This window comes from Euleptes europaea, chromosome 10 (assembly GCF_029931775.1).
Source record: "Euleptes europaea isolate rEulEur1 chromosome 10, rEulEur1.hap1, whole genome shotgun sequence".
NCBI lineage: Eukaryota > Metazoa > Chordata > Lepidosauria > Squamata > Sphaerodactylidae > Euleptes > Euleptes europaea.
Window position 1 is genome coordinate 66,384,800 of NC_079321.1, and position 27,803 is coordinate 66,412,602.

General features: G+C 42.6%; 1 protein-coding gene across 1 annotated transcript; it reads right to left on the reverse strand.

Moving 5' to 3' along the window:
- Positions 1–27,803, reverse strand: TRAF3IP2 (TRAF3 interacting protein 2). Its single transcript, XM_056856957.1, has 9 exons — positions 27,754–27,803; positions 26,791–27,561; positions 23,735–23,924; positions 15,920–16,116; positions 13,948–14,036; positions 12,329–12,397; positions 5,565–5,681; positions 1,995–2,069; positions 1–562 (listed from the first exon to the last, which is right to left on the reverse strand). The coding sequence occupies exons 1-9, from the start codon at positions 27,767–27,769 to the stop codon at positions 416–418; spliced, it is 1,671 nt and encodes a 556-aa protein (XP_056712935.1). The 5' UTR covers positions 27,770–27,803; the 3' UTR covers positions 1–415.

A 27,803-nucleotide genomic window follows, 5' to 3' on the forward strand; every position in this document is an offset into this window, starting at 1 on the left:
TCATTGTACAATGCAAGAACATCTGGCTGACAACAAAAGAAACCCAAAGCAAACAACAAAGTACAGTTTTTTTGCTTATTGCAACATCATTTACAGTATTTGCTTGTTCTGCTGCAGACTTGGAAAGCAGGTTGTTAGAAACAGAAGAGAAATGACTGGACATTCTTTCCATTTGTAGTTTGTTTAAACATAGAGGGAGAAGTAGCATGCCTGATCAGTCACAGAAGGAAACATTCAGGATAAGGGAAAACACATGGGTTTGCATTACCCAAGACAATTCTATGAGCAGGGGTAGGAGGGAGAGAGAGAAAGAGAGCACATGCTTTTCATCACTCAGAAGGGAAAGCCAGGAAAATCCTGGCTGCCAGCCGTTAGAGCCATACAACAATTGCTTCATGTGTACTTTAATGTACGTTCATAATGGCACAACCTGGAGTGTCGGCAAAGGTCCTATCGGAGGAGCAACGTATTCCTCTTCTCTAAGTAACCGCAGCAGAATGTTCTTTTTATTTTGGGGCCAGTTGTAGATGTGAGTGTTCTGAAGCCATGTTGGTACATGTTCCTGCGAAGGGGGGGAGATTTAAATTTCCTTTATTTCATTACCATCATTTCCCAGCAACTTCAAGGTCTTACCAAGTCAGAGATTCATCCTCTCTCATGGGCCTTTGCCTGAACACAACATGCAATTAGTCATGCATTAGATTGCCTCTCTGAGCTTATGGTGTAATTTGAAGAATTCATTGTGGAAATCATTTGGTTGTAACATTTTATCAGGACATTGTGGTATTAACCATCATGTTGTAATTCCTTTTAATTTGGTTAAAATGCGCCAACCAAACCTACCATCAAAATCCAGCAGAAACTATATGGCTCCAAATTCCCATGGTTCTAAAACTATGGGGCACCTAGGCTGAGATGAGGCAGAAGGTAGAAGGCCTGGCCCCCATGTTCAAAAAGTCTGACAAACACACACGCGCACACACACATGAAAGAAAAACACAATAGGCATCAGTCAGCCAAAGTCCCACTGATTTCAGAGGAAAAATTAAAGCATGTTTACAACTCCCCACTAAAATCAATGGATAAAATATAGGTTTAACGTTAGCTAAACTGTATCCACAGATATTAACAGCAGAGATTTAGCGGCGCAATCCTAAATGGAGCTGTACCCTTCTAAATCCTTTGAAGTCAATGGGCTTAGGAAGGTGTAACTGCTCAGGACTGTACTGTAAAGCATGCACTTAAATCAAATTAAGAGTTAGATATGCTTAAGAAAGGTTAGTTATATTAGGTCACCCTAATGTAAAGAAAATACTTTCACCAAGTTTAGGAGAAGACAAGTATTTAGGTAACTTTAATTCATTTACACTTGATAGGCAAGGCTTATGGCAGCAGGAAGGCTGATTTTTTTAGTAGCCATTTTTGACAAAACATTAGCTACACAGAAAAGATTAAATGGAATTTCCTGGTATTGTAATGACAGCTATAAAAGACTCTTCTACTTTACCCATTGTTGGTGACCTACTCTTACCAACTGTCATCTTAAGACTGTGGGGAATACAACACCCTAGCTAGGCCAAGGAGATCCCTGGCTACCCATCCTTTAACTCTTCAATAAGGAAAACTGTGCCAGGCTCTTTCCTTCACCCATACTAATCTCTGCATTGTAATATTTTTAAAATCAAAAGTAAATAAGGGATACGGGGAAACTTGCCAAAACAAAAGATGGCTCAAATCCAATTTTATCCAATGGCTTGTGAAAATGAGCACTAGCTCTTAATATGTCAGCACCTAAAATGCTTTAGTGCATTCATATTCTTGATGCAAACTAGACTTTGATCTAAAACACTGTACAACATTTCTGTCAGATATTGCTCTGAATACTAACAGAATTTTATCTAATGGTCAGAAAAGGTGATTGAAAGCTTTCTGTATGTATCTCAACTTGTGCATTCATCAAAAATAAAACAAGATAAATTCAATTTTTGTTTTACCTTTTTTGCATTTGGAAAAAGCACAGGAATGAATCGAAAATTCATGCTTCCTTGTTGTATAAACTCAATCTGCATCTAAAAAAAAGCATAATGCTTACAACTAAACATTCTATATGCAGAATCAGAATTATGTGCTGCTGTACTGGATTGTGAACTGCACGAGCACCATGGTGATGTATGCATACTTGATACTGGATCAAAAGCCATATGCCCTTCCCTTATCAGATGGTCAGCGCAGTCAACTTTGAGAATGCCTATTAGGGGTGTCAACCAATTTTTTTCTGGTATTTTTTGGGTTCGGGTTTATTGAATGTGAATTTTTTAAAAAAATGTTCGGGTTCAATAAACCCAAACCCGAAAAATTTGGCACAGATCCACGCTGCCAGTGAAGCACTCCCCGCCCGCCTACCCGGGACACCTGAGAAGGCGGGCGAGGTGTACTTCAAAGAGCTCCACGCTGGCATGGATCTGAAGGAAGCACACACACCCCGCGCGCGCCTTGCTGGGAATCCCGGCAAGGCGGACGGGGAGCGCTTTGTTAAGATCTACCCTGACAGGCTTCGCAGGGTGGATCTTAAAGAAGCCCCCCCACCCCGCCTTGCTGGGCAGTGGATCTGAAGGGAGGAAAATAGCCGAACCAGAAAAGCAGTATATGTTCGGCTTATCTGGGAATCGCCCATTTTGGCTTCGCTATTTCCCACCTTTTTTCTACTCTGGTAAAACCCAAGCCTGTAAAAGCCGAAATGGCATTTATTCAGCTTTTTTCCGGTTTGGGTTTTACCGAATGCACAGCCCTAATGCCAATCAGCTATTTGGAAATGTAGGTACTGAATTCTATCAGCCCCAGGAGGTATGTAGATATGAATTGAAACATATGCCCTGTAGTGTGCAGGGAACTGATGCATGTAGCTGGCTGTTGAGTGAAATCCACAGACATCTGACTCTGTGCTGGATTGTAGCCTATGCATATATTCACATCTGCACTGTTGTCAGATATATTAAATACCGTCTCCAAAGATAATGTTCTTTTTTAAGCCCTTTTCAAAGAACAGATTGCTTACTATGGAATTATGTTTTGTTTACAAGTAATGAAAAGCAGAATTGCATTTGAATTCAAAATTAACCCGGACTGGATTTGGTGGCCCTGCCCCTCCTCCTGAATTAATTTTAGATTAGACTTCAGACTATTAAAAGTCATTGGCCCATCTGAAGTGAATTCAGATAAGTGGCACTTACAGTAAACCTCAGATGTAACATATATGCACAAAAGCTTCTAAGGCCTTGGTGAAGCATGTAGCCTGAACTAGGCCCTCCCAGCCCTTCCCTCTGTGTCAGAGAGGGGCAGCAAGGATAGGGAGCCTTGAGCTTGCAGTAGCACCTGAGATCTGCAGACCTCTTTGTGCAGGAATGAGGACACAGCGTTCTTGAACACAGGGTTGCTAATCTCCAGGAGGGGCCTACAGATCACCCAGAATTACAACTGCTCTCCAGGTAACGGAGATCAGTTCCCTGGAGGAAACAGCTTTGGAGGGTGGACTCTATGCCATTATACCCACTGAGGTACCTCCTTCCATAAACCCAGCCTTACCCAGGCTCCACCCCCCAAATCACCAGAACCTTTCTAGCCCAGAGTTAGCAGCCCTAGGTGGAGGACGTTTCAGACACTAATAGTGCAACCCCAAGAAGAGTTACACCCTTCTAACTCCAGTGACTTCAAGGGATTTAGAAGGATGTGAATCTAAATGGATTGTACTGTGAAAATACTAATCTGGATTTAGATTGAACATCTGAGTCAATAATCCAGTTCATGTGAGATTATAAAAAAATCAGCCCCAACTAAATCAAACTGAAGGCAGTGGAATGGGGCAACTCCCAATATATTGTGCTGGACTGTGTTTTTTGCTTCTAGCCCAATACAATTTTAGATTGAAGAATAAATACACCATCAGTACTGGTATGGGCCAGACAGCTCCCCCCCCCCCGTAGGAAAGGTTTTTGTGACAGTGCTTTAAGCCACACATCTTCTACAGCTCTTGAGCCTTCTTACAATGTGACCTAGCTCATGTAAAACTTTACAGTTTTACTTGTAAAACTTTAAAGAGTGTTGCATAAAGAATTCAAATTCACCTGAACTGGCAGAAGCTCCTAGGGACCGGCATAGCATTGTGCTGATCTCCCAGCAGCAGGAAGAACCAGCTTTGTGCCAGCTTATTAGGTCTGATCAAAAGAGAAACCCCAGAGAGAATTCTTTAAAGTATTAGCAAGCTGAGTTTCTGTGGCAATCAGTAGGACAGAGGGAGACAAGTTCAAATAGTCCAGAAACGCATCAGCCCAGAAGCGCATGAGACTACACAGATATGAATTTTCGTCCTTCCATGCCTCATGTTTAATTTCCCAGGTCTGACAGATTTATTGTTGTCTGTGGATTCTACTGTCTTTTTATAGTCAATGTGAGGAAGTACAGACATGAGATAATATAAAAGGTCTTGAGAATGGTTTAAAGGCATTTAAGCTAAAAACCATAAAGAAAGTGAAGCAGCAAGTTACACACAGTCACTTTAAACCTGAACTTCGGAGCAAGCAAATAGAACTGCTTATAAAACACATTCAACACTAACAGGGAGCAGAGTCTAGCACTGACAGATCGGTGCTTAACTGTTGGATTTACTGCGGACAAGACAGGAGGCTGAAGTTGGTTCCCAGTTCCCAGTTGGTTCCCAGTTCCCAATTCCTTGTTCGCATTTCTTAGTTCCTGAATCCAACCACAAATATTGAGGTCATTTTAAAAGCTCTGCCTTCCGGACCAATGCACATACAGACACGAGCCCCCAAAAATCTTTGTACTACCCCCAAAAATCTTTGTACTACCCTGAACCACATATCCCCACAATCCAAAGGCTGTCCCCTGTAAGAAGAAGTACAGTGGGGCCCGGTCCAAACACTGGTTTGGGGGGAACCCACTTTGGTGCAGCTGGCTAATTTGACCAGGAACCAGCCTACATCTCCTTAGAGGGCACATTCCCCTGAATGTGGGGATGTATGATGTGTTCCAGTATGTAGGTGTTCCTGTTCCTTATTCAAATCTTCTTTGCAACACAGGCTTCTAGGGGTCAACCCCAATAGAAGCCAGTGGTACCAGAACCAGAGTTTGGACCGGGCACCACTGTATGTCTTCTTGCAGGGGACAGTCTCTGGAGTGTGGGGATGTGGGGTGGTCCAAATATTTTTGGGGGGTGCATCAGGGCCCCAATGTCTGTATGTGCATTGGTCCTGGGGGCACCCCACTTTGGAGCAGCTGGCACAAGAACTGGACTTTATACCAGGATCCAGCACATGTCCCCCTTGGAGGGCACAGACCCCCAAATGAGGGGGTGTATGATGTGTGGTGGTCTAAACCTTCTTTTGGGGTGTAGAGCTTTTAAATTGACCTCAATATTTGTGTCTGGATTCAGGAACTAGGAACGAACTAGAAGCTGGGAATGAACTTCAGCCTCCTGGACTTCAGCACAAGACACAAAGGAGAGGGAAAGCGGCAGACCCTCTTTTGAAATGGCACACACACGTCCTTACCATCCTGTGGATGTACTTCGTATGTAAGCCATGTTCATCCTTGTCCAGCTGGGATTCAGCCCCTTCGACATCCTGTTTGTATTTTGGACTGATGGCTATGATTATCATCACTGTCTTCTGTCAAGGAAAAAAATGCTTTTATGAAATTGTAAAATGCAGTATGGTTAGGCAAAGCAACTTGGAAACCTGCCAGTCTGCATTTTTACGTGATCTGATGTTCTCTGGCAGCATAAGACAACAGAGTTCATTTTGGCAATGAAGCAACACTAATCTCTATACTGTATGTCACAAATTCTACACTACTGATATGTAAAAAGGGACAGAAAATGTATTTCACTGTTGACCAGGTTATTCCCAAAAGCTTACTAATTAATAACATTAAGTTTTTTCAAAATGTACATGCAAAATCACACCAGCACAAGCTTTGTAGCTTGCACTGGTACAATTCTGCATATCCATCTTTAGTGATGGAAAGTCTGGCTGCTTCCTCAAACATGCCCTGATTTATTTGGGAGCTTCCATATCATACCTTCCAAGTTCAGCTTGTGGGGCTCCCAAGGCTGCCCCTTTTAAGCCAGAACAAAGAAAACCCTCCTTTGCTCCAACTTAAAGGGGAAATGGCACAACAGCTGCAGGCAGAGCCTCCATATGAAAATCCTACTTGTAGCCAATCTGGAAGCAGGGAGAGGAACTTGGCACCACCTTAAAAATGGCAACACTAAGCTCCAGTGTTTCCCTTTCCACTTTTAGCCCTTTTACAGGATTCTCTCTCCCCCTCCCACCTTTAACTGTGCTGCAGCTCATCTGTTCTGGAGAGGGAGGACTGCCCAGCTGCAAAGGACACAGCAAGATTTTCCTCAAGTCTGTGCTTTTGTGATGGGAGGGCAACACCAACAGCAAATGGTACGGAGATGGGGTGTGTGAATGTTGTCCCCCATACCTTCATCCCGCTCATTGATGCTTGCACAGTAGGAGCAGCTTTTCCTGCCCACCCTCCACTGGAACCAGCCTCTGTCACTACCTTGGTGGGACACAGCAATTCTAGTCAGGATGGCACATCCGCTGCATTTTGGTTGTGTTTTTTTTCAATACACTGAATTTTCTGCTAAACTAATCTTCTGTGACCGGTACAAACATTATGCAAATAAATATGCATACTTTCTTGGCTTTTGTATATTTAATTTGCTCCACCTAATCCTTATAGTGGTGGCAGAGCTTCAAGAAAGGCCCTGCTCAGCTGCTTAACATTTTCTGAAACTTCCATGTATGTTGCATATATACTTTTAAGCCTATTTTCAGAACCATAAGGCCTAGAGATATACTTATTGTAAAAATGAAGGGGAAAAAAAAGAGATTGTCAGGGTACTGGTCTCTGTGTTCAGAACTAGTTCTGTGCCTACCCAATGCCACTGCAGAAGATAAACACACACCGGTGATTCTTATTTTATACAGACCCCTTTGGAAACTTTAGTCTGCGATCCTAACATACATTTACAGACCAGAATGTTCCACACGTCAGTGACTCTGATAACATGCAGAGCATACATTCCAGTGACACATTATCCACAGTAGTTCTGGCATCCAAAGGTATCATGCAAGTAGAAGATGCACAAGATAAGGAGCAGTTAAACTTTTGCTGAGCATTCCTTCTGTGGGAGTGGCAGCATCTAAACCACCCTGCACTTCTTGTCAATTACCAGTCGTCAATAGAATATGGGAATAAAGGTTTATTTACTACATTTATTACAGCTACCAGGAGAATGAAATACAGTAAACCATTCATAATATTCATGGATGCAAGAGATTTAGGGATTTTAAACTGAATTTGGGATATGCATTTGTAAAATGGTGCATTTGCACCATTTTAGATATTTTAAATATGTGGTTTAGCTTTTTAACATGTATATTTAGAATGAATGAGAAGGGAACCACAATATTTGCAGAGGAGGGAAATCCTACTTGTCCCACCCCCAATTTTTCTCCCTCCCTCTCCTTTGTAGCTTTCTCTCCATTATCTAGGGAGTTAAACAGTGAAAGATTTAGGATATGTTAAGAGTATTGAGATATGATACAGTTGCTCTAGCTGGCTGAGAAGTATGCATGATGCACACTTCTCAATCAACCTACTTCCTCAGATTGCTAAAACAGATTTTAATAGTAATATACATTTTAATTTTGTGTGTTTCTTCATAAAATTTAATATTGTGTGTTTCTTCATTTTTCCTTTTTAAAAGAAACTGGGTAAACTCATATCTATTACCACCTGGGGATAGAAGATTTTTTTCTTAAACTGGGACTTCACAACAAGCTTGAAAGAGGTGATACTACATAGTCAGGGGTGCAGTCAAAAAACGGTTCTGAGTGGAGGTAGCAGCAGGTAGGTGAAAGGGTCAGAGGGTCAGCGAAGTGCCCTTTGGGGATACATAGGGTTGCCAATTGCCAGGTAGTAGCAGGAGTTCTGCTAATTCAACTGATCTCCAGCCGATAGAGATCAGATCACCTGGAGAAAAATGGCCGCTTCGGCAATTGAACTCTATGGCATTGAAGTCCCTCCCCTTCCCAAACCCCACCCTCAGGCTCCGCCCCAAAAATCTCCGGTGGCGAAGAGGGACCTGGCAACCCTAGAGATACAGCACCCTGGTAAAAACAGGAAAATCGCACAGTGAGGTGCTTCTGGCCTCTTTTGCCACAGCATTCATTCCAAAATGAATGAGGAAAAAATGATTTCATTAGTCTGAACAATGAAAGGGAATAACGAAGAACAAACAAATGCCATTCGTAAATGCATTTTTACTCCTTCCTTTCTTTCTCCTTCCCTTCCCCCCCACAATGCTGGGCCAGCCGGCAGATGCTCTCTCCCACCTTGCCTATAATGGCACTCTGGCACACCCTGAGGACGGTGTTCTGTCAGACGTGCCCTGAAGACTACTCTTCCCAAGGTACACGGAGGTGCCAGAAGAAGGCAGAGGATGGGAGATGGTGTGTGTGGGGGGAGAGAAATAAACAGAGAGCGCGAGAGAGAGAGCGCTGGCAGCCTGCCATGATCGGGGCAGCCACTGCTTTGAATCTCAGTTGCTTTGTTGCAGCAGTAAGACTAATGACAGCCATCGCTGCAGCAGAGTAAGTGCGATGGAACGGGGAGGGGAGAAAGAAGGTGGCGATTCTTCTCCATTCACAACGGGAATGTGTAATAATGGACAAAAGTGAACGAAGTGTCGTAAATGGAAACAAAAAGGCACACCCTTGCTTGATCCAATAATAAAATGTTAGATTTATGCTACATTTCAAATCTGTAGCTGTAACAATATTATTTCACACAGAAAGCCTTTTTAATCAGTATCAAGCAGACTGCCCCCCCCCCATCATAAAGCTCTCCCGTGTAACCAAAATGAAACAATTTCAAGCAGAAGGATGAAAAATACTGTCACATCTAATACTGTTCATGCAGTTATGGAAGCTGGGACAGGACTGGTCATGGTTGATAGGTAAGAAAAACAAGGTAATTAGCCACAGAAAAATATTTCCAGCTTTGGAAGAGACGCATATCATAGGCACATATCATAAGAACACAAAGAAGGCAACTGCAGGAGTTATGTCTGGGGAAAATGGGGCCAGACTCATCCTTTAAATTTCGTTCTCAGAAGGTCTTGATAAAACAAAGGACAACTGTGCACAAAGAGGGCTTTTGCACACATGTTCTTTACAGGACTCAGAACTGCACATGGATGCTGTACAAGGACAGGAACAAAAAACACCAAAACCACTGTGGGGGGTGGGGGCCAAAATTCTTTGAAAGGTGGCAAGAGAAAATGGCAGAATGCGCGGTGATGGCCAAGCTGACGCATTTGCTGAACCAAAGGCCTCTAGGAGAGTTGCAAAAAAATAATAATAGAAATGCTATTTTGAGTATGCAAAATTGCAATTTTGGGGAACTTATTGCTATGTAGATATGTTATAAGTATCTTATAAGGTATTGATGGAGCAGAAATGTTAAATATAATAACTTCATTACTGATCAGTTTTTTTATGTAGAATGTTATTGAATCAGTACCAAGAGGCAAAATAACAAGTATAAAATTAGAAAACTAAAACATTTTTTAAAATTTCCTTTTTATGGGGAATTTATTGTTAAGCAGATATAAGTACTAAGTAGAGATGTTAAATATAGTAATGTTATTGAATTAGTATTAAGAGGTAAAATAGCGAGTATAAAACTAGAAAATTAAAACAGTTGCATAGAATTAGTAGGATATTAGTGATTCTTTAGCATCGTTTCTGTAATATGGGTGTTATTAGCAATTAAGCGAGCCATGTTATATGTGATGTTAGGTATAGGCACATTTTAGAAGGGGGGAAACTTCTGTATGTTTGTTGTGTGTATGTGAGTTTGTTGTGCTTTTGTATTTAATATATAAAACAATTTTAAAAAATTAAAAACATTCCTGTGGCCCAAGTCAGCTGGAGGGCCCCTGAAAGCATCATCATGCTGCATTCAGCAAATTCTTTCCAATTTATTTTACTTCTAATGCATTTCTGTACTCCAGCTGTTAGGGGCACAGGGAAGGCATTAAATTTAATTACATATTAAACATTGACCAGGTAATGGGTTGTTGTTGTATTGATGGGCCAACTAATATCCCTTTGTAAATGCTACTTCGCTACTGTAGACATCACACTTCATGTTATATGGCAAATGACCTAATCTTTTAAAACAATATATCAGCAAAATAAATCCCAATGATCCTAATACTGCTCATCCAGCACCACTACATAATCAATTTGTCCCTAATTTTGTGCTAGGTAAAGGCACAAGGGTAAGCTGAAATAGATTTCTTACTGATTTACTTGCTAAAGATTTATTGTGACATGAAGTTTTTGTGAACTAGATCTAAGAAGTGTATCCTATATTGGTACACACACATATGTGTGTACAAATATAAAATTACAAAATTAGACACACAGTTTCAATCAGGGTCACATGGGGGTGGAATCTTTGTCTGGAGGCCCGTGGTGGCTCTCGGTAGTCTTGTCAGCTTTAAGAATATGTGAAAAACACCAATGGGTAAGGCCAAAGCTCTGTCTAGTCAGCCATCATGTTTTCAACCGACATGCTCCTGATGGGGCTGAGCATTTCTTTGAGGATGGCTTTCCTTCCTCAGCTGATGAGTTGGTATAGTTAATGCTGATAGTGCTAACCAAATGGACGAGAAGGAGGTAGATGTAGTGTACCTTGATTTCAGTAAAGCCTTTGATAAAGTCCCCCATGAACTTCTTGAAACAAAGCTAGTAAAATGTGGACTGGACACTGCTACTGTTAGGTGGATTGGTAATTGGTTGACCAACCGAACCCAAAGGGTGCTCGTTAATGGCACAACTTCATCCTGGAGAGGAGTGACCAGTGGGGTGCCACAGGGTCTGTCTTGGGACCGGTACTATTTAATATTTTTATAAATGACTTGGATGATGGGATAGAGAGCATGCTAATCAAATTTGCAGATGACACCAAGTTAGGAGGGGTAGTTAATACCCCAGAGGATAGGGTCAGAGTTCAGAATGACCTTGATAGACTGGAAAGCTGGGCCATAAGTAATAAAATGGATTTCAGTAGGGAGAAGTGTAAGGTTCTTCACCTAGGCAGAAACAACATAAGGCACAGGTACAGGATGGGAGAGAGTTGGCTTGACAACAGTACATGTGAAAGAGATCTGGGAGTCTTAGTGGACCACAAACTGAACATGAGTCAACAGTGTGATATGGGGGCTAAGAAGGCCAATGCAATTCTGGGCTGTATCAATAGGAGTATTGTGTCTAGATCAAGGGAAGTAACACTACCACTGTATTCTGCATTGGTCAGACCTCACTTGGACTACTGTGTCCAGTGTTGGGCTCCACAATTTTAAGAAGGATGTTGACAAGTTGGAGCGTGTCCAGAGGAGGGCGACCAGAATGGTGAAAGGTCTGGAATCCATGCCCTATGAGGAGAGACTTAGGGAGTTGGGTTTGTTTAGTTTGGAGAAGAGAAGGTTGAGGGGAGACATGATAGCCATGTTTAAATATTTGAAGGGATGGCATGTTGATGAAGGAACTAGCTTGTTCTCTGTTGCTCCAGAGACTAGGACACGGAGTAATGGATTTAAACTAAGAGAAAAGCGATTCCACCTAAACATTAGGAAGAACTTCCTGAGGGTGAGGGCTGTTCGATGGTGGAATGCACTGCCTCGGAGGGTGGTGGAGTCCCTGACTTTGGAAGTCTTTAAGCAGAGGCTGGATGGCCATCTGTCGGGAGTGCTTTGATTGTGGGATCCTGCATGGTGGGGGGAGGGTTGGGGTCACTGGGGATGTGGGAGGGAGGTAGTTGTTAATTTCCTGCATTGGGCAGGGGGTTGGACTAGATGACCCTGGTGGTACCTTCCAATTCTATGATTCTATAAGGTATCTTCAGATAAGTACTTTGGGACTGGGGCCAAAATTATATACATCACTGCATGAGGATGTGTTTATTCATGTGTAATTTATTTTGTTTTTAAGTAGAGACTCCTAGTGTTTTAGTGACAGAAGAAAGCTGTGTCTCTGTCTCAAAGGCTCACATTTTAAATTAGAAAGGGGGGAGTAGACAAGGGCAGGAAAAACATGAATAATTAACCCACAGGGGAGGGCAGTTTCTATTTTAGTTCATGGTATTCTAATTGGCAACCTTACAGGTTTTCTTTCAGCTGCCAGTGTGGGAAAATAAGCATGCAAGATTACATTTCATCTTTACTTACATCACTTAGGTATCGTTCCATCCATTTAATAATGTCAATACCTCGAACCGTGTCTTCAAATATATCAATCTATAAGGAAATAAAACCAGACATGATCTTTCCCTTGCTTACATTTAGTCTTTAAAGAAACACAATACTTTATTTAGGCTGTAACAAACCAACAAGGGTAGCCCGTAGAAATTTGTCAGAATATCAAGGTGTTTGGCCTTGATTTGCCCTCCAGTTAGGGCCAAGCTAGACATGATGCAGGGGGAGCAAAGTCAGGTATATTTATTCACATTTCTTAATATTCATGTGTGAAGTAGGGAAAGGGGCATATGTTTTTGTTTTTTTTTAAAGCACACAGGTGAGGAGAGCTAAACCCTTCCCCATCCTTAAGTTATGGTACTTCGTGGCTGAAAATGTTTTTCTTTCAGCCTGCTTCAGTTACAGTATTGGAGGTGGCTGACAGAAAAAAATGCTTCAAGAAGGTAGGGGCTGGGGCTCAGTGGTAGAGCATCTCTTTGGCATGTGGAAGGTCCCAGGTTCAATCCCCAGCATCTAAACCTAAAAGAACCAGGCAGTAGGTTACGTTGACAGAGCTCTGCCTGAGACTGTGGAGAGCTGCTACCACTCTGAGTAGACAATACTGCCCTTGATGGACCAAGGGTTTGATTCAGTATAAGGCAGCTTCATGTGTGTTCAATGGACTGCAGCAATGTAAGGAAGGAGAATAATGGAGGGTTTAGCTCCCCTCAGAAGTGCACTCTATTTTGTATAAAACAAACAGACCCTTGGCTGCCATTTTCAAAGTGAACAGTTTGGTCATGTAAGTAAATACAAGTGCATGCATTCCTCTGTCATCACTTAGCCCTTAGAATCCAAATGTTGATAATCCTGTATATATACTAACAATGCTGTCCCGTCAGTTCCTAGGAAACAGTGAGTATATTTCAGGAGCTTAGTTTGTCCTTTGATACCAGCAATACTGCAGCTGACAAGGAAAATTCGGGGTAATTGTTTCTTCCCCCTCTTGTCACCTGAGACACTGCGGTGGGTGGAGACAAAAACCCTCTTGCCAACCAAAGGTCAGGCCACAGCTGCCATGGAATGAGCAAAATGCAGGATCTGCATTGCCTTGGTAGCACCCAAGCACCTCTTGGTAATTGCAGGGTCTTCCAGTATGTAAAGGTGACCATGGGACAAACTGGTTTTAATATTCTCAAGTTCTGCATACCAGAGTTTAGAGCACTGTTCAAACATGTAGTTGCCTCTCCCTCTCACCCGACCTCAGTAGTAGATATATGTGATACCACACAACAAATTGCAAAGCATGCTGTACATGGACAGTGTTACAGAAATAGTTTACTGCTTTTAAGAGTTGTTAATTCAGCCTCTTGCTATAAGAGCTGCAATGTACCTATTTAAAATATAGATTGCAATAACAGAATTTCAACATCCTATTCAAAGCAGCTCCTCCCCACATTTCTTAAATACAACATTCAGTAATATAGGCAGAAACATTAACCAGAATGAAAATAAACTTTCAACATGTAGGTGACCTATCTGATACATTCTCTTTCCCCAACTCCCACCAGTTTCCTTGGCTGCAATTCATTCTTCTAGGATGGACTACTTACTGCAGTCTGAAATCCATTTACAAACAGAAAGTTCACAAATTTCATGATGTCCGCAGCTGTGTCCACAGAATAAGTTATAAACACTTTACCTAGGAAAGATGTTCACATGAAAGTGATGAGTAAAAAAAAATTTCCTAGGAGGAAAAAAGAAAAAGAGCTCCAACTTTCCCAGCTTTACTTTTACTGTGAAGACCACAAACTCTACTTTATTTGATTATTTATATAAAGAAACTGAGCTGGCTTGGTGGTCTTATGATTATGGCAAGGCACCTCCATTGGGATCCACTGGATTACACTTTAATGTGTCTCACATCCTGTTCCCGTGAGTCTTGGGAACACAAGAGCACATTTGGTGGACAAGTGTTGCTGTTTCTCTAACCAGCTAAATGATTCCTAGATCTAGCATCTAAAGCAATTTCTACAAGAGAGTTATTATGGTCTGGTGGAATAACAAATTCACTTCGTCCTTCAGACTCATATCCATTTCTTAAAGGATACACAACAGGGATGTGAAGTCAAAACTTCATGACGTGATCCAAATCCCGTTTGCAAATATCAGAAGTGCACTGAATCTAAAAGTTGTTTTCAACATTTAGGAAATGTAGATAGGTAGGCTGGATAGGTAGGAGAAAGAGTGACTGAGGATCAAGCTGAAACTAGATGTTATGACTTTTACTGAGAAACATGGACCTGACACATTCCTTGCAACCACACAGCAGTTGTGGGGAACTGTTTTTCAAAGAGTAGCAGGGGCCCAACTCTGCTCAGGACTTCAGAATTGGGGGAAGGAGGAGCTCTTGCCTCCCCTTGCTCTTTTCCTGGGCTGAAAAGGCTCCGAAGGGCCATTATTTGCCCCATTTTGGAGCTGCATGTGCAAGTTGTTACATTGCCATGTCTTCCCAGGAAAATCTGGTGTAGTACAGTGGCTAAGAAAATGAGCTAAGATTCAGGGGTTCCCTCATTCAAACCCTGTCTCCCCTTAGGCTGTGACAGGCACTCTCTGACTCAGACCCTGCTCTGCCAAATAGGAATATTACTGACCTATCCTACAGGGCTGACAATCACCTTATAAGAACACTGAAACCACTATATAAATGCAAGCTTTTATTATTAAAAAAAGTGAGGGAACAGCCCATTGGCAAGGTTGCAGTAGAAAGGAAGACCTTGTAGGTTACTTTGTAGACCACACTTGTCTCTCCATCCCTTAATGTCAGCGTGCACTGGATGGGTTTCAAAATCTGGGGAGTACCTAGAACCCTCCAACCTATAATAGTTGCTTCCAGGCAGGTCCCATTGGGAAGAGTGCCAGGTGAATCATGGAAACTCTTGATTGATTTGGACTTGCCCCCCCCCCCAGTTTGCTTTCAGGAAAAAGATAGTAGGATGAATCTAATGACAACTGGCAGACATCAGCTTTAGTTGACCACAAGTGATGTCCCACTATTAAAAGATGTTGTAATGAGGAATGCCAAGAAGAAGAAGAAGAAGAAGAAGAAGAAGAAGAAGAAGAAGAAGAAGAAGAAGAAGAAGAGTTGGTTTTTATATGCTGACTTTCTCTACCACTTAAGGGAGACTCAAACCTTCCCTTCCCCTCCCCACCCTGTGAGGTGGGTGAGGGCTGAGAGAGAGTGACTTGCCCATGGTCACCCAGCTTGCTTCATGTGCAGGAGTGGGGGAAACAAATCCAGTTAACCAGATTAGCCTCCGCCGCTCATGGGGAGGAGTGGGGAATCAAACCCGGTTCTCCAGATCAGAGTCCACCGCTCCAAACCACCACTCTTAACCACTACACCACGCTGAACCAAAACTAGCATAAGGGGTCAACTGGGTGTGGTTCAGATGTGTTGCCATTTTCCTGCCAGGAGGATGGAATAGGAGATCTTCTCATTCTTTAAAATCCTATAACTTCATGTACAGTTTTCAAAGATTAAACATAACAAAACATGTAAAATAAAAACTGGCGACAACTTACGCAGCTCTTCTGGCAAGTTACTTGTCCTCAGTGTTCCCCTGACTGCAGAATTACTTGGAGGTCTTGGGATAATGCCTGGGTATGGAGGGTTATTAACCCGAGCCATGCAATCAGGCAGATACCTATTGATATCTTCATAGGCACCGTGCGTGTTGGATAATGCTCTTCCATCAAGTAGCTGATTCTGTAATTGGCCACTGGAAGAGAATGGTCAGTTGGGAAACACTGAAAGCTGAGGATGTTCAATAAATGGGCTACGGGTTTACTTCTTAAAAATAAGAATTGTCTTTTTATAGAAAAACACTTTAGCGGAGAGACAGATTTCGAGGGGGGAACCCAAACAAAATAGAAGTTCCTATAGTTCAACACATGGCCAACAGGAAAGTGTCATGAAATTGACAAAAGTAAAGCTCATACAAGATGTCTTTAAAATAATCTAAATAAATATCTAATATAACATTTATAAATAAATGCTTAGATATTTATCCCACCTTTCCACAATGCTCAAGGTGGCTTGCAAAATATAAACATACACAACTAAAAAAGGAGTTAAATACATGAATTGAAATACATCATGTTACAACTGTAACATACTGTGACATAGGTGCGATGGAGGTACACTCATACACTTAAACCTGGCTGTGTCCAAATGGGCTCAGAATGCCACCATGGGTGACAGAAGGGCTCCTGGCTCCCCAAGCTGTTTTCCAGTGCTGAAACATCACTGGAGCGGGGAGGGGAGAATTATTTCCCTGTTTTTGCTGTGTAGTTTTCCCCAAGCAAAGCCTTCTGAAGGTACCACACTGCAAATGGGTAAGATCAGCAACTGCCCATTCACATGGTCTCTGTGGTGGCACCCTCCTTGTGGAATGGCCTATCTGATAAGATCAGGAAGGCCCCCACACTTCTACCATTCCACAGAATGTGCAAAATAGAAGTGTTCAGGGGGGCATTTTAAAAAAGGTATTAGAATTGTACTAGAATGGAACAGTCCAGGAGGGCACCTTGAGAATGGAACAGGATTGTAATCTACTGCAATTATTACTATTAGTATCATCTTGTTTTTAGTGCATCTCTTATACCATTGTAATTCCACTTTCTGCACTGTTTATAGTATACCTTGCCTCAGGCGGTTTGTTGGTCGCATTGTTTTCTAATCCTATAATCCTAGCTTTATTGCATTGCTTATTGGTTACTATGCTGTCCGAATGCATAACTTTATATTCTACTATCCGCCTCATCTCAGAAATGATGGCTGTAAATAAAGAAAGAAATACCCTGGCTCTCCCGCTGTCCATTTTTATTATTATTACCAATACATAGTTTTATATTTTTGGCCTTTTAATACTTTTGTACTTTCTTCTATTCCAGATTCAGCTGTTGTATGATGCAAGAGGAAGAGGAGGCAGGGACCAAAGGACCCTACCCACAAGCTGTGCCCTTGCACCAGCCATGTGCCGTTGTTCTGACAGAGCAGGGAACAGAAATGGGCCATTAGGATTTTAAAGCAATGTCAGATTCTCAAGAGTTTTTCCTTAATGACCTTCAGTCCTGGAATGTATGGATGGACAAGAGATTTAAATGCAACAAAACTCCATGCAACTTAGCTTAGACTTTTGAAACCTTTACAAAAACGGTTTTGATTTTAAAAAAATGATAACCGCCCCAAACTGCTTATGTCTACCTTTCACATTAATTTCAGTGGAGAAATAGCTCTGCATATACTCTTTGTGGAGGGGAAGCTGTAAAGTGAAGGGGCATGTGAGCTCCATAGGGCCCCTCATCAGAACTCCTAGAGATCCTCCCCCAAGTATGAGAAGCTGCTGGATTGAGGACTGTGTACTTGTTCCCTGACCGGTAACTGGATGAGTCTAGCATCTTCCTGCAGGACCAACACTCCCTGAAAGGGTTAACCTTTTGGACACAAGCAGCAAACATAAAGTATACACCAACTTCACCAAGTGAGATGATCAGGCCACATTTTTGAAGGGCAAAGGCACATTTATGGTTAGCAAGCCAGCAAAGGTTCCTTTGGTGTAAGAAGTCTAAGATGGCGTGGTAAGGGGAAAGCACTAGAGGAAGCAAGTCCAGGGGTCTGAGAGAAGAAAAAGAAGAAATGGACCCAGATGGAAAGCAAGCAAGACAAGCTCAGTAGAGAAGACATGCACAGGATTTGCTTTGCTGCATAGACAGAGGTTGTCGGCTGGAAGAGGAAATGATAAGAGCAAGGGTGGACAAGACCAAATTGCAAGAGGAGCAAGGCTGGGGCTGGGGGGTAATGGGGCTATAATGTATGGAAGGGAGATGTTGTGGCTCATGGGACCAGGTTCCTGTACATGCTTTACAACACAGCTGGTGGACTGACACATGCCCACTGCAGAATACAATGAAGTCTACAAAAAGCATTTCTGAAGAATACCTAAGAGGTCTTAGTACCGTGCAGAGATAGGGAAAGGTTGGATTTATTTATTTATTTATTATTAATTCAATTTTATATCCCGCTCTCCCCAGCGACAGGTGGGCTCAGGGAAGCTCATATATTAATACATATATCATAAAATGTCATAAACTTAAGCCCTATCAAAGATAATAAAAATCACTGCAGGGTCCCCAGCTGGAGTTTCGGATCAGTTTCAAGGGCAGCCCTATGTAGAGCGAGTTGCAGTAATCTAATCTGGAGGTGACCATCACATGGATCACTGTGGCTAAATCAGTACGGGAGAGGTAAGGCACAACTGCCAGGCCCCATGGAGATGGTAAAAAAACATCCGGGCTACGGCTGTGACCCTTGCCTCCACTGACAAGGAGACATCAAGGGTCACACCCAGGATCCTGACAGTGGGAATAGGTGTTAATTTAATGCTGTCAAGAGCCGGGAACCAGCACCCCACCCCAGAACACCCGGCTGAGCCATAGGACCCCCGTCTTTGATGGATTCAGTTTCAGCCGGCTTTGCCTCAACCATTCAGACATGGCATCCAAGCACCTGGCCAATGTGTCTGGGACAGAGTCTGGATGGCCGTCCATCAACAGATAAAGCTAGGTGTCATCAGTAAACTGATGACAACCCAGCCTGAAACTCTGGACAAGCTGGGTGAGATGGTGCATATAGATGTTAAACAACATGGGGGAGAGAATCGCTCCTTGCAGTACCCCACACACCAAAGGGCACCGCTGTGATATTTCCTCCCTTAGCTCCACAACTCTGTCTCTGACCCTGGAGAAAGGAGCGCAGGCACTGAAGGGCTGAACCCCGGATCCCAATGTTTGCGAGGCGGTAGTTCAAAAGATCATGATCGACCATGTCTTAGGCTGCTGACAGATCTAGAAGTATCAGCAAGCCTGACCCACCTCGATCCAGCTGTCGAAGGAGCTAATCCATGAGGGCGACCAGAGCCATCTCTGTCTCATGCCCAGAGCAGAAGCCTGAATGAAATGGGTCTAGAACTGACACTTCCTCCAGAAAAACCTGAAGCTGCTCGGCTGCCACTCTCTCAACTACCTTACCTAGGTATGAAAGATTCAATACTGGGCAATAGTTGGCAAGATCTCTAGGATCTAACGATGGTTTTTCTTAAGAGTGGATGCACCACTGCTTAGGGACATTAATGACCTAATAAGCCTAAACAATTGTGCTGGGCAAGCACTAGCTGCATAGTATTCCTTTTTAGCAGCCTTCACTGCCACCTCGTAGGCTTTCATAAACGTCCTATAAGGTGTTCTTGCGGCTTCATCACAAGTACGCCGCCAAACTCGCTCTAGCTGTCTAAGCTCTCACTTCATATCCCTGAGCTCCTCAGTATACCAAGGGGCCCAGTTTCTGCAAGGGCAAAAGAGGGCATCGGGGAGTGATGTCATCAGTGGCTGAGGAGAGTCGGCTATGCCAGTCCTCCACAAGCGCATCGAGAGAATCACCAGGAGGGATAGGCTCCCGCAAAGCTCTCTGGAATCCAGTTGGATCCATGAGTCTCCGTAGGCAAGCATAAATCAGCTAGTTGCTCAAACATGGTGGAAGAGGGAAGTCAATCCAGGCCTTCAGGACTAGGTGGTCTGACCACGGAACTTCCTGTTTCGGCATCAGACTGACTCTGACCAGAGGATCAGATCCAGCGTGTGTCCTGCCTAAGGTGTGGGACCCAAAACAAATTGGGAGAGCCCCAGGGCCGCCATGGATGACACCAGGTCCAAAGCCTCCAATGAAGAAGTGGCGTCGGCATGGACGTTGGAGTCCCCCAGTACTATTCACCTCCAAGGCACAGCCAGCCACAGCCTCTAACAAGCTCAGCAGGGTATCTGCCAGTGCGTTGGGCGGCCGGTACACTAGCCAGATAGCCAAGCTCTCCCTGGCTTCCCACACCAGGCCCACACATTCAATTCCGGGGATCTCTGGGGCAGATAGGGCCTGCGTCCCATCCCAAGAGACAATGGTAGGAGGCTAGGAGGGTAATTCCTAGCTCTCCTACCATCGTGTCTCGGGATGGGACGCAGGCTGGAAGCAACACTGATGACAGCTGACAATATTACAACTGAGGACAAGGTTCGTAAACAGAATGACCATTTAAAAACAACAACAACCCTGCTACACTGCAATTGAAACTCTTTGACAAATCTCTTCCTTTTATCCCTTAGAAGCTCCTTGATCCATTGATCTTGAGCAGCATATAACTAGTGTATGAGGGATATAAGGACTGAAACAAATCTTGCCACTGACAATGTAGCCTTGGGATCCCTATCGCTTAGTAGAAAAGGCATTATGTCAGACACAGAGGCATTAAATTTGTAAGTTAAAAGGGGGGAGATATAATGTGATCGAAGTTCCTCGTAAAAGCGGCATTCCAAAAGGGCATGAGCTAGTGAATCGATAGAGCCAGAAGAGCAAGGACAGGTCCTGTCTGAATATGGTATATTCAAAATTCTGCCCTGCATAACCACAGAGAGGTTAGCATTCAATCTAGCTAAACAAAAAGCTCTGGAAAGACGAGGAGTTGTCAAATAATATGTATAAGCAGGCAAACCATGTGGTGGTGGTATTCCAAAGAACTGGGATGAACAAACGCGGCGAGCACGAATAGTAGTGCTGTTTAATGCGCTTTTTAATTTTGGTGAAAACTTCAGTTTTTCCAAGATCTAATAACATATCCTGCGAGAAGCCCAACAATGACAGTTTCTTATCTACGAATTTTTGCCATGAGGATTTAAAAGGGTCGTGCTTCAGAGAAGCTAGGAACCTCTCAGTGCTAAAGCACAGTTTAAGGTGTAGTTTAAAGGCGGCCAACCATGCCCTAGCTTCGAGTGACATTTGGCCAAACTCGGTACAAAGAGTAACGCCAGCAATACATCGAGGGGCATTTAGGAGTTTTCATAAGAATTGAAGCAGTGGACGATCTATAGATTCATTGACAACTGTTATCCAGATGGCAACACCAAAGAGAATAATTGGGGTAATTTTTAGATTAAAAACCTGAATAGCCCCTGTAATATATTTGCCACCTTTGGTGTGGAAAAAGTTGACAATAGATGGGAATTCCAATTTAGGTTATGGGAAAAAAGAATGCCAAGGTAAACAAACTCCTTGACTTGGTCAACCTCAAAGCCGTCTAATACCCAGCGAAAAAGAGGCATTTTTCTCCTAAGATCATAATCTTAGATTTATGATGGTTTATTTTAAGATCTTCCCTAGAGCAGTACTCAGAGAAGGTTTGTAAAGATCTTTTCAAACCAATTCTTGTACGGGACAGGAGAACTGCATCATCAGCATAGAGTAGAATTGGGGTGGGATGACTTGCAAGCTTTGGGGGGTGACAAGACTCTGAGAAATTGGTTGCCATATCATTCAGGTATAGATTAAACAAGAGAGGAGCAAGGAGGCAACCTTGTCTAACTCCCTTGGCCAGTTCAAAGGGCTCAGTTAGTTCTCCTTGGTCGCCACAGCGAACCTGAGCAGTGAGGTCAGTATGAAATTGTTGAATGAGCCATAGTAATCTCCTATCCATAGTAGAATTTGATAGTTTCAACCATAGCCTCTCCCTCGGGATGGTATCAAAAGCTCCCTTAAGATCCATAAAACCCGCGTAAATGGTGCCATTTTGGGGGGAGGAATATTTCTCGGCTAAGTGAGAGAGCACTAAACAATGGTCCATAATAGACCAACCCCTTCTGAAGCCAATCTGCTCCCAGCCAAGGATGTCATTACTCTCAACCCAGTCCAACAGTCTCTTTAATAAGTAGGAGGAATACAATTTGCCTAAGCAAGACAAAAGGCTGATTGGACGATAACAGCTTGGGTCAGAGCGCTGACCCTTTTTGAAGATTGGAACGATAATAGTATGTCTCCAAGATTTTGGAATGGCTCCTGATGCATTAATTTGTGTAAATTCAGGAGCAAGAATGTCTGCCCATCATTTACTATGACTTTAAAAAGTTCATAGGGAATTAGATCAGAACCTGGGGCTTTCCCAGAGCGTAAGCGATCAATGAGCGGTTTAATTTCATTAGGAGACACATCTGGCCAGGAATTCAGCAAAATAGAAGGTGCTACAGGTATAAGACCCTGGTTTTCCACAGAGTAGGAGAAAAGGCTCTTGAAGTAAGCTACCCAGGCCGATGACGGGATACATGCGGGGACTCTGATATAGCCATTACTTAGAGAATTCACAGTCTGCCAGAAGGTTGAATTATCATTGTTGTTTATAGCTGTAATCAAGCTTCTCCAATTTTTATATAAGGCCTCTTTTTTCCTCCAGTTTACCAAGTCCTTGTAGTTCTTTTTAATGGTTAACAATTCCTTCAATACTGAAATAGTACTGTTTCTTTTAAATTCTCTGTGTTTCCTGGTTATTGCTCATTTGAGGAGTCTACACTCACGGTTAAACCAAGAATTTTGTTTGGATAAAGCATGTGTGCTTGAGGTAATTTCCTTAGTAAATAAGGGTTTAAATAAATCAATTAATCTGAAAAAAACATTTAGGACAGTAGCTGCAGACTCTTGCCCAAGGAGGGCAGCTCTCAACGAAGTCACCTCCAGAAGCTGCATTCTGCCATGCACCAAGAAGTCAAACTCAGGACTCCAGTAAACTTGTGCTAGGGCTTTTTGGGATTGATGCAATGTTTGATGGTGGGACGATGTCAGATGTTGAACACATGGTAGGTTGGCCGAAAGAGAAATAGGGAGATGGTCACTGCCCATGTAATCACAGACTTCCATATTACTGATTAAAGGTAAGAGATCTAGTGAAACCAGAAAATAATCGATAACACTGGCACCATTTTGGCTAAAAAAAGTAAAGTCTCCATTGGGGTCGACCCGCGATCGCCCATTTACTATTATTAGGTTTCTCTGGATAGCGAACTGGGCCAGACTTAAGCCGGAAGAGGTAATTACCAAGTCTCTGGAAGTTCTAGTGTACCATAGGGAGCTCAGGAAAGACTCATCAAAATTCCCTATAAAATTTTGGAAGAGAGTATTATCATCCCTATTCGTGCGTTAAAGTCACCAGCCATAAGAACTGGAATAGTTGGATGGTTGTTTTTGATGTCATCAAATAGTTCTCCTAGACGGGCGACCAATCTCTTCATGCAATCTGGGCTGAAGTTTAAAAATTTACCCAAAGAACTCTGGGGGGAAAGGTGACTTCACACACAACTACTTAAACAGGTACCTAATAGGACAGTCTTAATTACTCCCAGGCTGCTTGCTATTAGTAGGCAATTGTCGACATTATTACTTCAGTCATCATATCCTGCTTGACATATGTGGAATTACATTCCCAACCTTCCCAGAGATTACTGTTTGATTTCTCAGTAGCACAAACTTACTGTGGTCTGTGACCTTCTGGAGAAGATATTTCTCTCTGGGGAAGTCTTTCTTCATTGCATTTGGGAGAATAAGGACTGGAATAATTTGGGATTATTTGACGAGCAGGATGGACACCTCTCATGCAAGGACCAGGAATAGGATGCTGTAGTTGAGGGTGACGTGCAAAATGTTGGTAGGGCGTTTGTCCATCTAGGATAAAATGAAGAACAAATAAACCCAATTAAAAATGCTTTTACTATTGCTTTTTAATTCAAGAAAACCCTATGGGAATGACACAGACAGTTTAGCACTTTTCAGTCCAACTCATTGTAATGGGAGAGAGTTAAGCACACGATTAACTCCCTATTGAAATAATTGAGACTCAAAGTGCTTAACTTGGGCTAGATTACACACTAGAAAGTTACAAGACTCACGATAAGAGCACAAAATATGATAAAGCTGCACTTCCACAATCATAACATTTTAATCGGAGTAAACTCTGGTTTCTCTCCCTCCCCTGCTTCAGTACTCATACACCGGAGAATTTGATATCAGGAATCCCTTTGCAGCCATAACACTAATTTCCAAAAAAGTACTGTTGAGAGATTTTCCTTGAAATTCAGCTGCAAGTCTATTATGAATATCAGAGAGCAGGCAAACAAAGCTAGATTGCTGACTGTGAGCACCACATAATAGATTGCTTCTGTCTAGAAGGTACATATTAGAACACACTAAGTGCAAAACCTTATTGTGAGTGATGATTGCCCAGTAATCACTGGAAACATAAAAAGCTGTCAGGAAGCAATTTTATGCCTTGCTGTAGATGGTGGGAAGTTAGAAAGCAATATACAGCCTACTTTCTGAACAAACCATCTGGTTTATTTTGGGGTCTTGTGAAATGTGGCTCCGATTACATACTAGTTTAAAAGAAAGCTTTGTTAGAGCAGTGCTGTTAAACCAGGAAATGTTAAAGAGGTGAAAAGAAGCAAGGGGGGTTATATGAATGTAGATCTGATTTGGTAATGTTTGTTTGTATGTTGCAAATTTCACTAGCTAGAATGACAAAGCAGTTCGTTCAAGTCTGTACTGCAAACCAGGGTTGTCTTCAAGAGTCACAAAAGGTCATGGTTTCTAAAGCATGGTTTGATAAAACCCTAGATCAGGAGAAGGTAACTCATGGCATGCATGGCAACAGCAACATACCAGGCCATTTTGTTTGGCACTCAAGGCCAGATTTCTGCCCAAGCAACCCAGGCAATGGCAGCATCGCTGGGGCCAGTAGTGCAAGGCCTCAGGCATGACTTATGTCTGTCATTCTCTCTCAGATCTGCACATCCGCCAGCCAAGTCCAAAGCAAATCCCTGAGATGGTGGCAGCACCAATGGAGCACGGCTTGCTCTGAACATATCTGGCCAAGTACAGCCCCCATTTTCTCTCCCCCCACTGTTTTTGCCAGTATATTCACAGGTAGATGTTGCACTGTTGGCATTGGGGCCAAAAAGGTTGGCTACTCTTGCCTTAGACAGTCGTGACACCTGAATGCAAATAATACAACAAACTGGAATTGGTTGGCACCAAACTTGCACCTGATTTGTTAGCCACAGTTTGAACTGAGTGCAGTTTGTTGTTATATCTGATTTTTAAAATCACAGTTTGTTGAGTAGAACTGCCTCTTGCAGCCAGTAAGCCATTGATACTCTAATATTAAGAGGAGGTCCTCCTTGCTGGGAGGTAGAGAGGAGGTGAGAAGCAAGCCAGGATTTATGTACCAGGATTTGTTACTTATATCTGGTTGGCTAACTAGAGTTTGTTACATAAATCATGGTTTAACATGATACTTGAATGTAGTCTGGCTGTCTGGTGTTATGTGGGCCCAGCCTTCCAGTAGTCCTTTAGAAGTGACTAAGCCTAGCAATTAACAGACATTAGGTACTCCTACATGGCAATACAGGATTTACCAATTTACAAATTTTGTTATCACCTGCTCATACCTCTTCAAAGAGACCTGCCTGAATGAGTATTTTCCCCATGCAACTGTAATGTACTTCAGATTACATTACAAGTCATTTTGCACAGACTAGGACTGCTTTTAGCCAGAAGCAACATGCTTGAGGAATCCAGCAAGCTGGGTGGTGGTGGAAGGGAGAGGATCTATCCAGTCCAGCATCCTATTTCACATGCTGTTTCTGTTGGGAAATAGCCAAAGTCTGATAAATAGCCAAAGTCTGAGAGACACTGTCCTTCAGTGTTACTCCTCTGAAGATGCCTGCCACAGCTGCTGGCGAAACGTCAGGAAAGAAAATACCAAGACCACGGTCACACAGCCCGGATAACCTACAAGAACCATCTGATAATGGTCCTCCCTTGCTGTGGGAAGAGGTTCTTTTCTACAGCATTTCTTAACATACAGGCTGGGATGGGCGTGACAGAAGAAAAAGAGATACCACGTTCTCTTCCTACAGAATTAAATCTAAATGCTATTTCCAAATTCATCAGGACAAATCAAAACTCATTTTCACCTCAAGGGGGGAAAAATGTCCAACCTAGCAAAGCTAGGCAATAATCACTTTATCAACATGCATGTTAGTAAAATACAACAAACATTACAATGTTCTATTTTAATAGCAGTCTTAAACTCAGTAATAAACAATAGATAACCCCATACAGAAAAAGGATAAATTATTATAAGTGAATTGGTAAAATTCTGTATTGCCACACACTCGTGCTTATGCACTTCGCAATGGACTCATAATACTGACAGGATACAATAGGAAGGCAAGCTACTGAATTCTTGTTAGCAGGAGAGGAAGTCCTAGGCGAGGAAGCCAACTGCTGCAGCACCAAATGGCAAGACTACGTATATTAGCAGGGGGTCTTGGCTTAGCTTTGAGACCTGGCACTCATTTATTGAACTGAATGTTCTGCCTCAGTGACACAGTGAAGATCTGGGAACATAAGATGGCCAGCAACACATAATGGAAATCAGCAACACATGGTGCCTATGACAAAATGCAGTAGGAATCTTTTGCAAAAGCCTGAGCTAAACAGAAAAAAGCACACTGGCAAATTAACTTACATGGATTCTGGCAGCATATGTCGCCCGGAATGCATCTAGAATGCCACTGAGCTTGTGGGGAAGCATTAGGATGAGGCATTGGTGGGAGCACAGGATATGGCTGATGTCCCGCCTGTGGAAACTGTGTGGACATCAGTGGTCTTGGAAAGTCTTGCAGATTAAACACAGACGTAAGTGGCAATGGAGGTTCTAGCTGTTTGATGCCCATTACATCCAGAGGCTCAGAGTCATATCCTGCATCTTCTGTTGTTAGATCTAGTGGTGGTCTATTATCCTGGGTCTGACTTGATTTTGTTGTCTCTTGACTTTCACCAAATGAATTCTGACAAATGTCAGATGAACCTCTGTGCACACTACTAGAATTGTGTCCAGCATCAGGAGACTCAGATAACAGTTGAGACCTTAGCAGCTTGTTTGTTTTGTCTATAGATAAAATTTGAATTTCTGATGAGGAGGCCAATGAGGTTGCCGATTCACTGGATGGGTCAGGGGGCATCCCCCTCCCAGAATCCTGGCACTGTTTCTGGAGATTATAGTCACACTCTTCTAGCACAATATTGTGACAATCTACATGGTTAGGGAACCTGTAAAAATGTGTCTGCCCAGACACTGAATGAGAAGATACTTGCCATGGGCAAGATTCTCTGGGTACCAAGTTCTCTCTATTTTCACCAGAAGATTCCAGTGCCTCTTCCAAAGAGTGTTCTGGAAATGGGGACCAAGTTCCAGTTTCATCAACTTCAACTGGTATGCTTCGACCTATCATATTTCCTAAAAAAGGAAAAGAAATATGGTATGATATAATTTTCTGATTTGCTTTCTAAAGCTTTATATCTGAATAGTTATGTGATTTAAGATTTGATAGACAAGGGATATCAAAAATGCAATGTGTACAATCAGCATAAGCTGAATGACTTTTGAAGAATTTTTTTTTTTTCAAAATGCTGGAACAAAAGGACTCACCTGTGGAAGAGGCCATTTCAATATTCTGAAGAAATCCTGGAAAGTCTGTA

Coding starts and splice junctions, on each gene's coding strand:
- TRAF3IP2 (XM_056856957.1), bottom strand. Junction 14,037..15,919: donor TAACTTGCCAGAAGAGCTGC/GTAAGTTGTCGC, acceptor CATCTTTCCTAG/GTAAAGTGTTTATAACTTAT. Junction 12,398..13,947: donor TAAATGGATTTCAGACTGCA/GTAAGTAGTCCA, acceptor ATTTCCTTATAG/ATTGATATATTTGAAGACAC.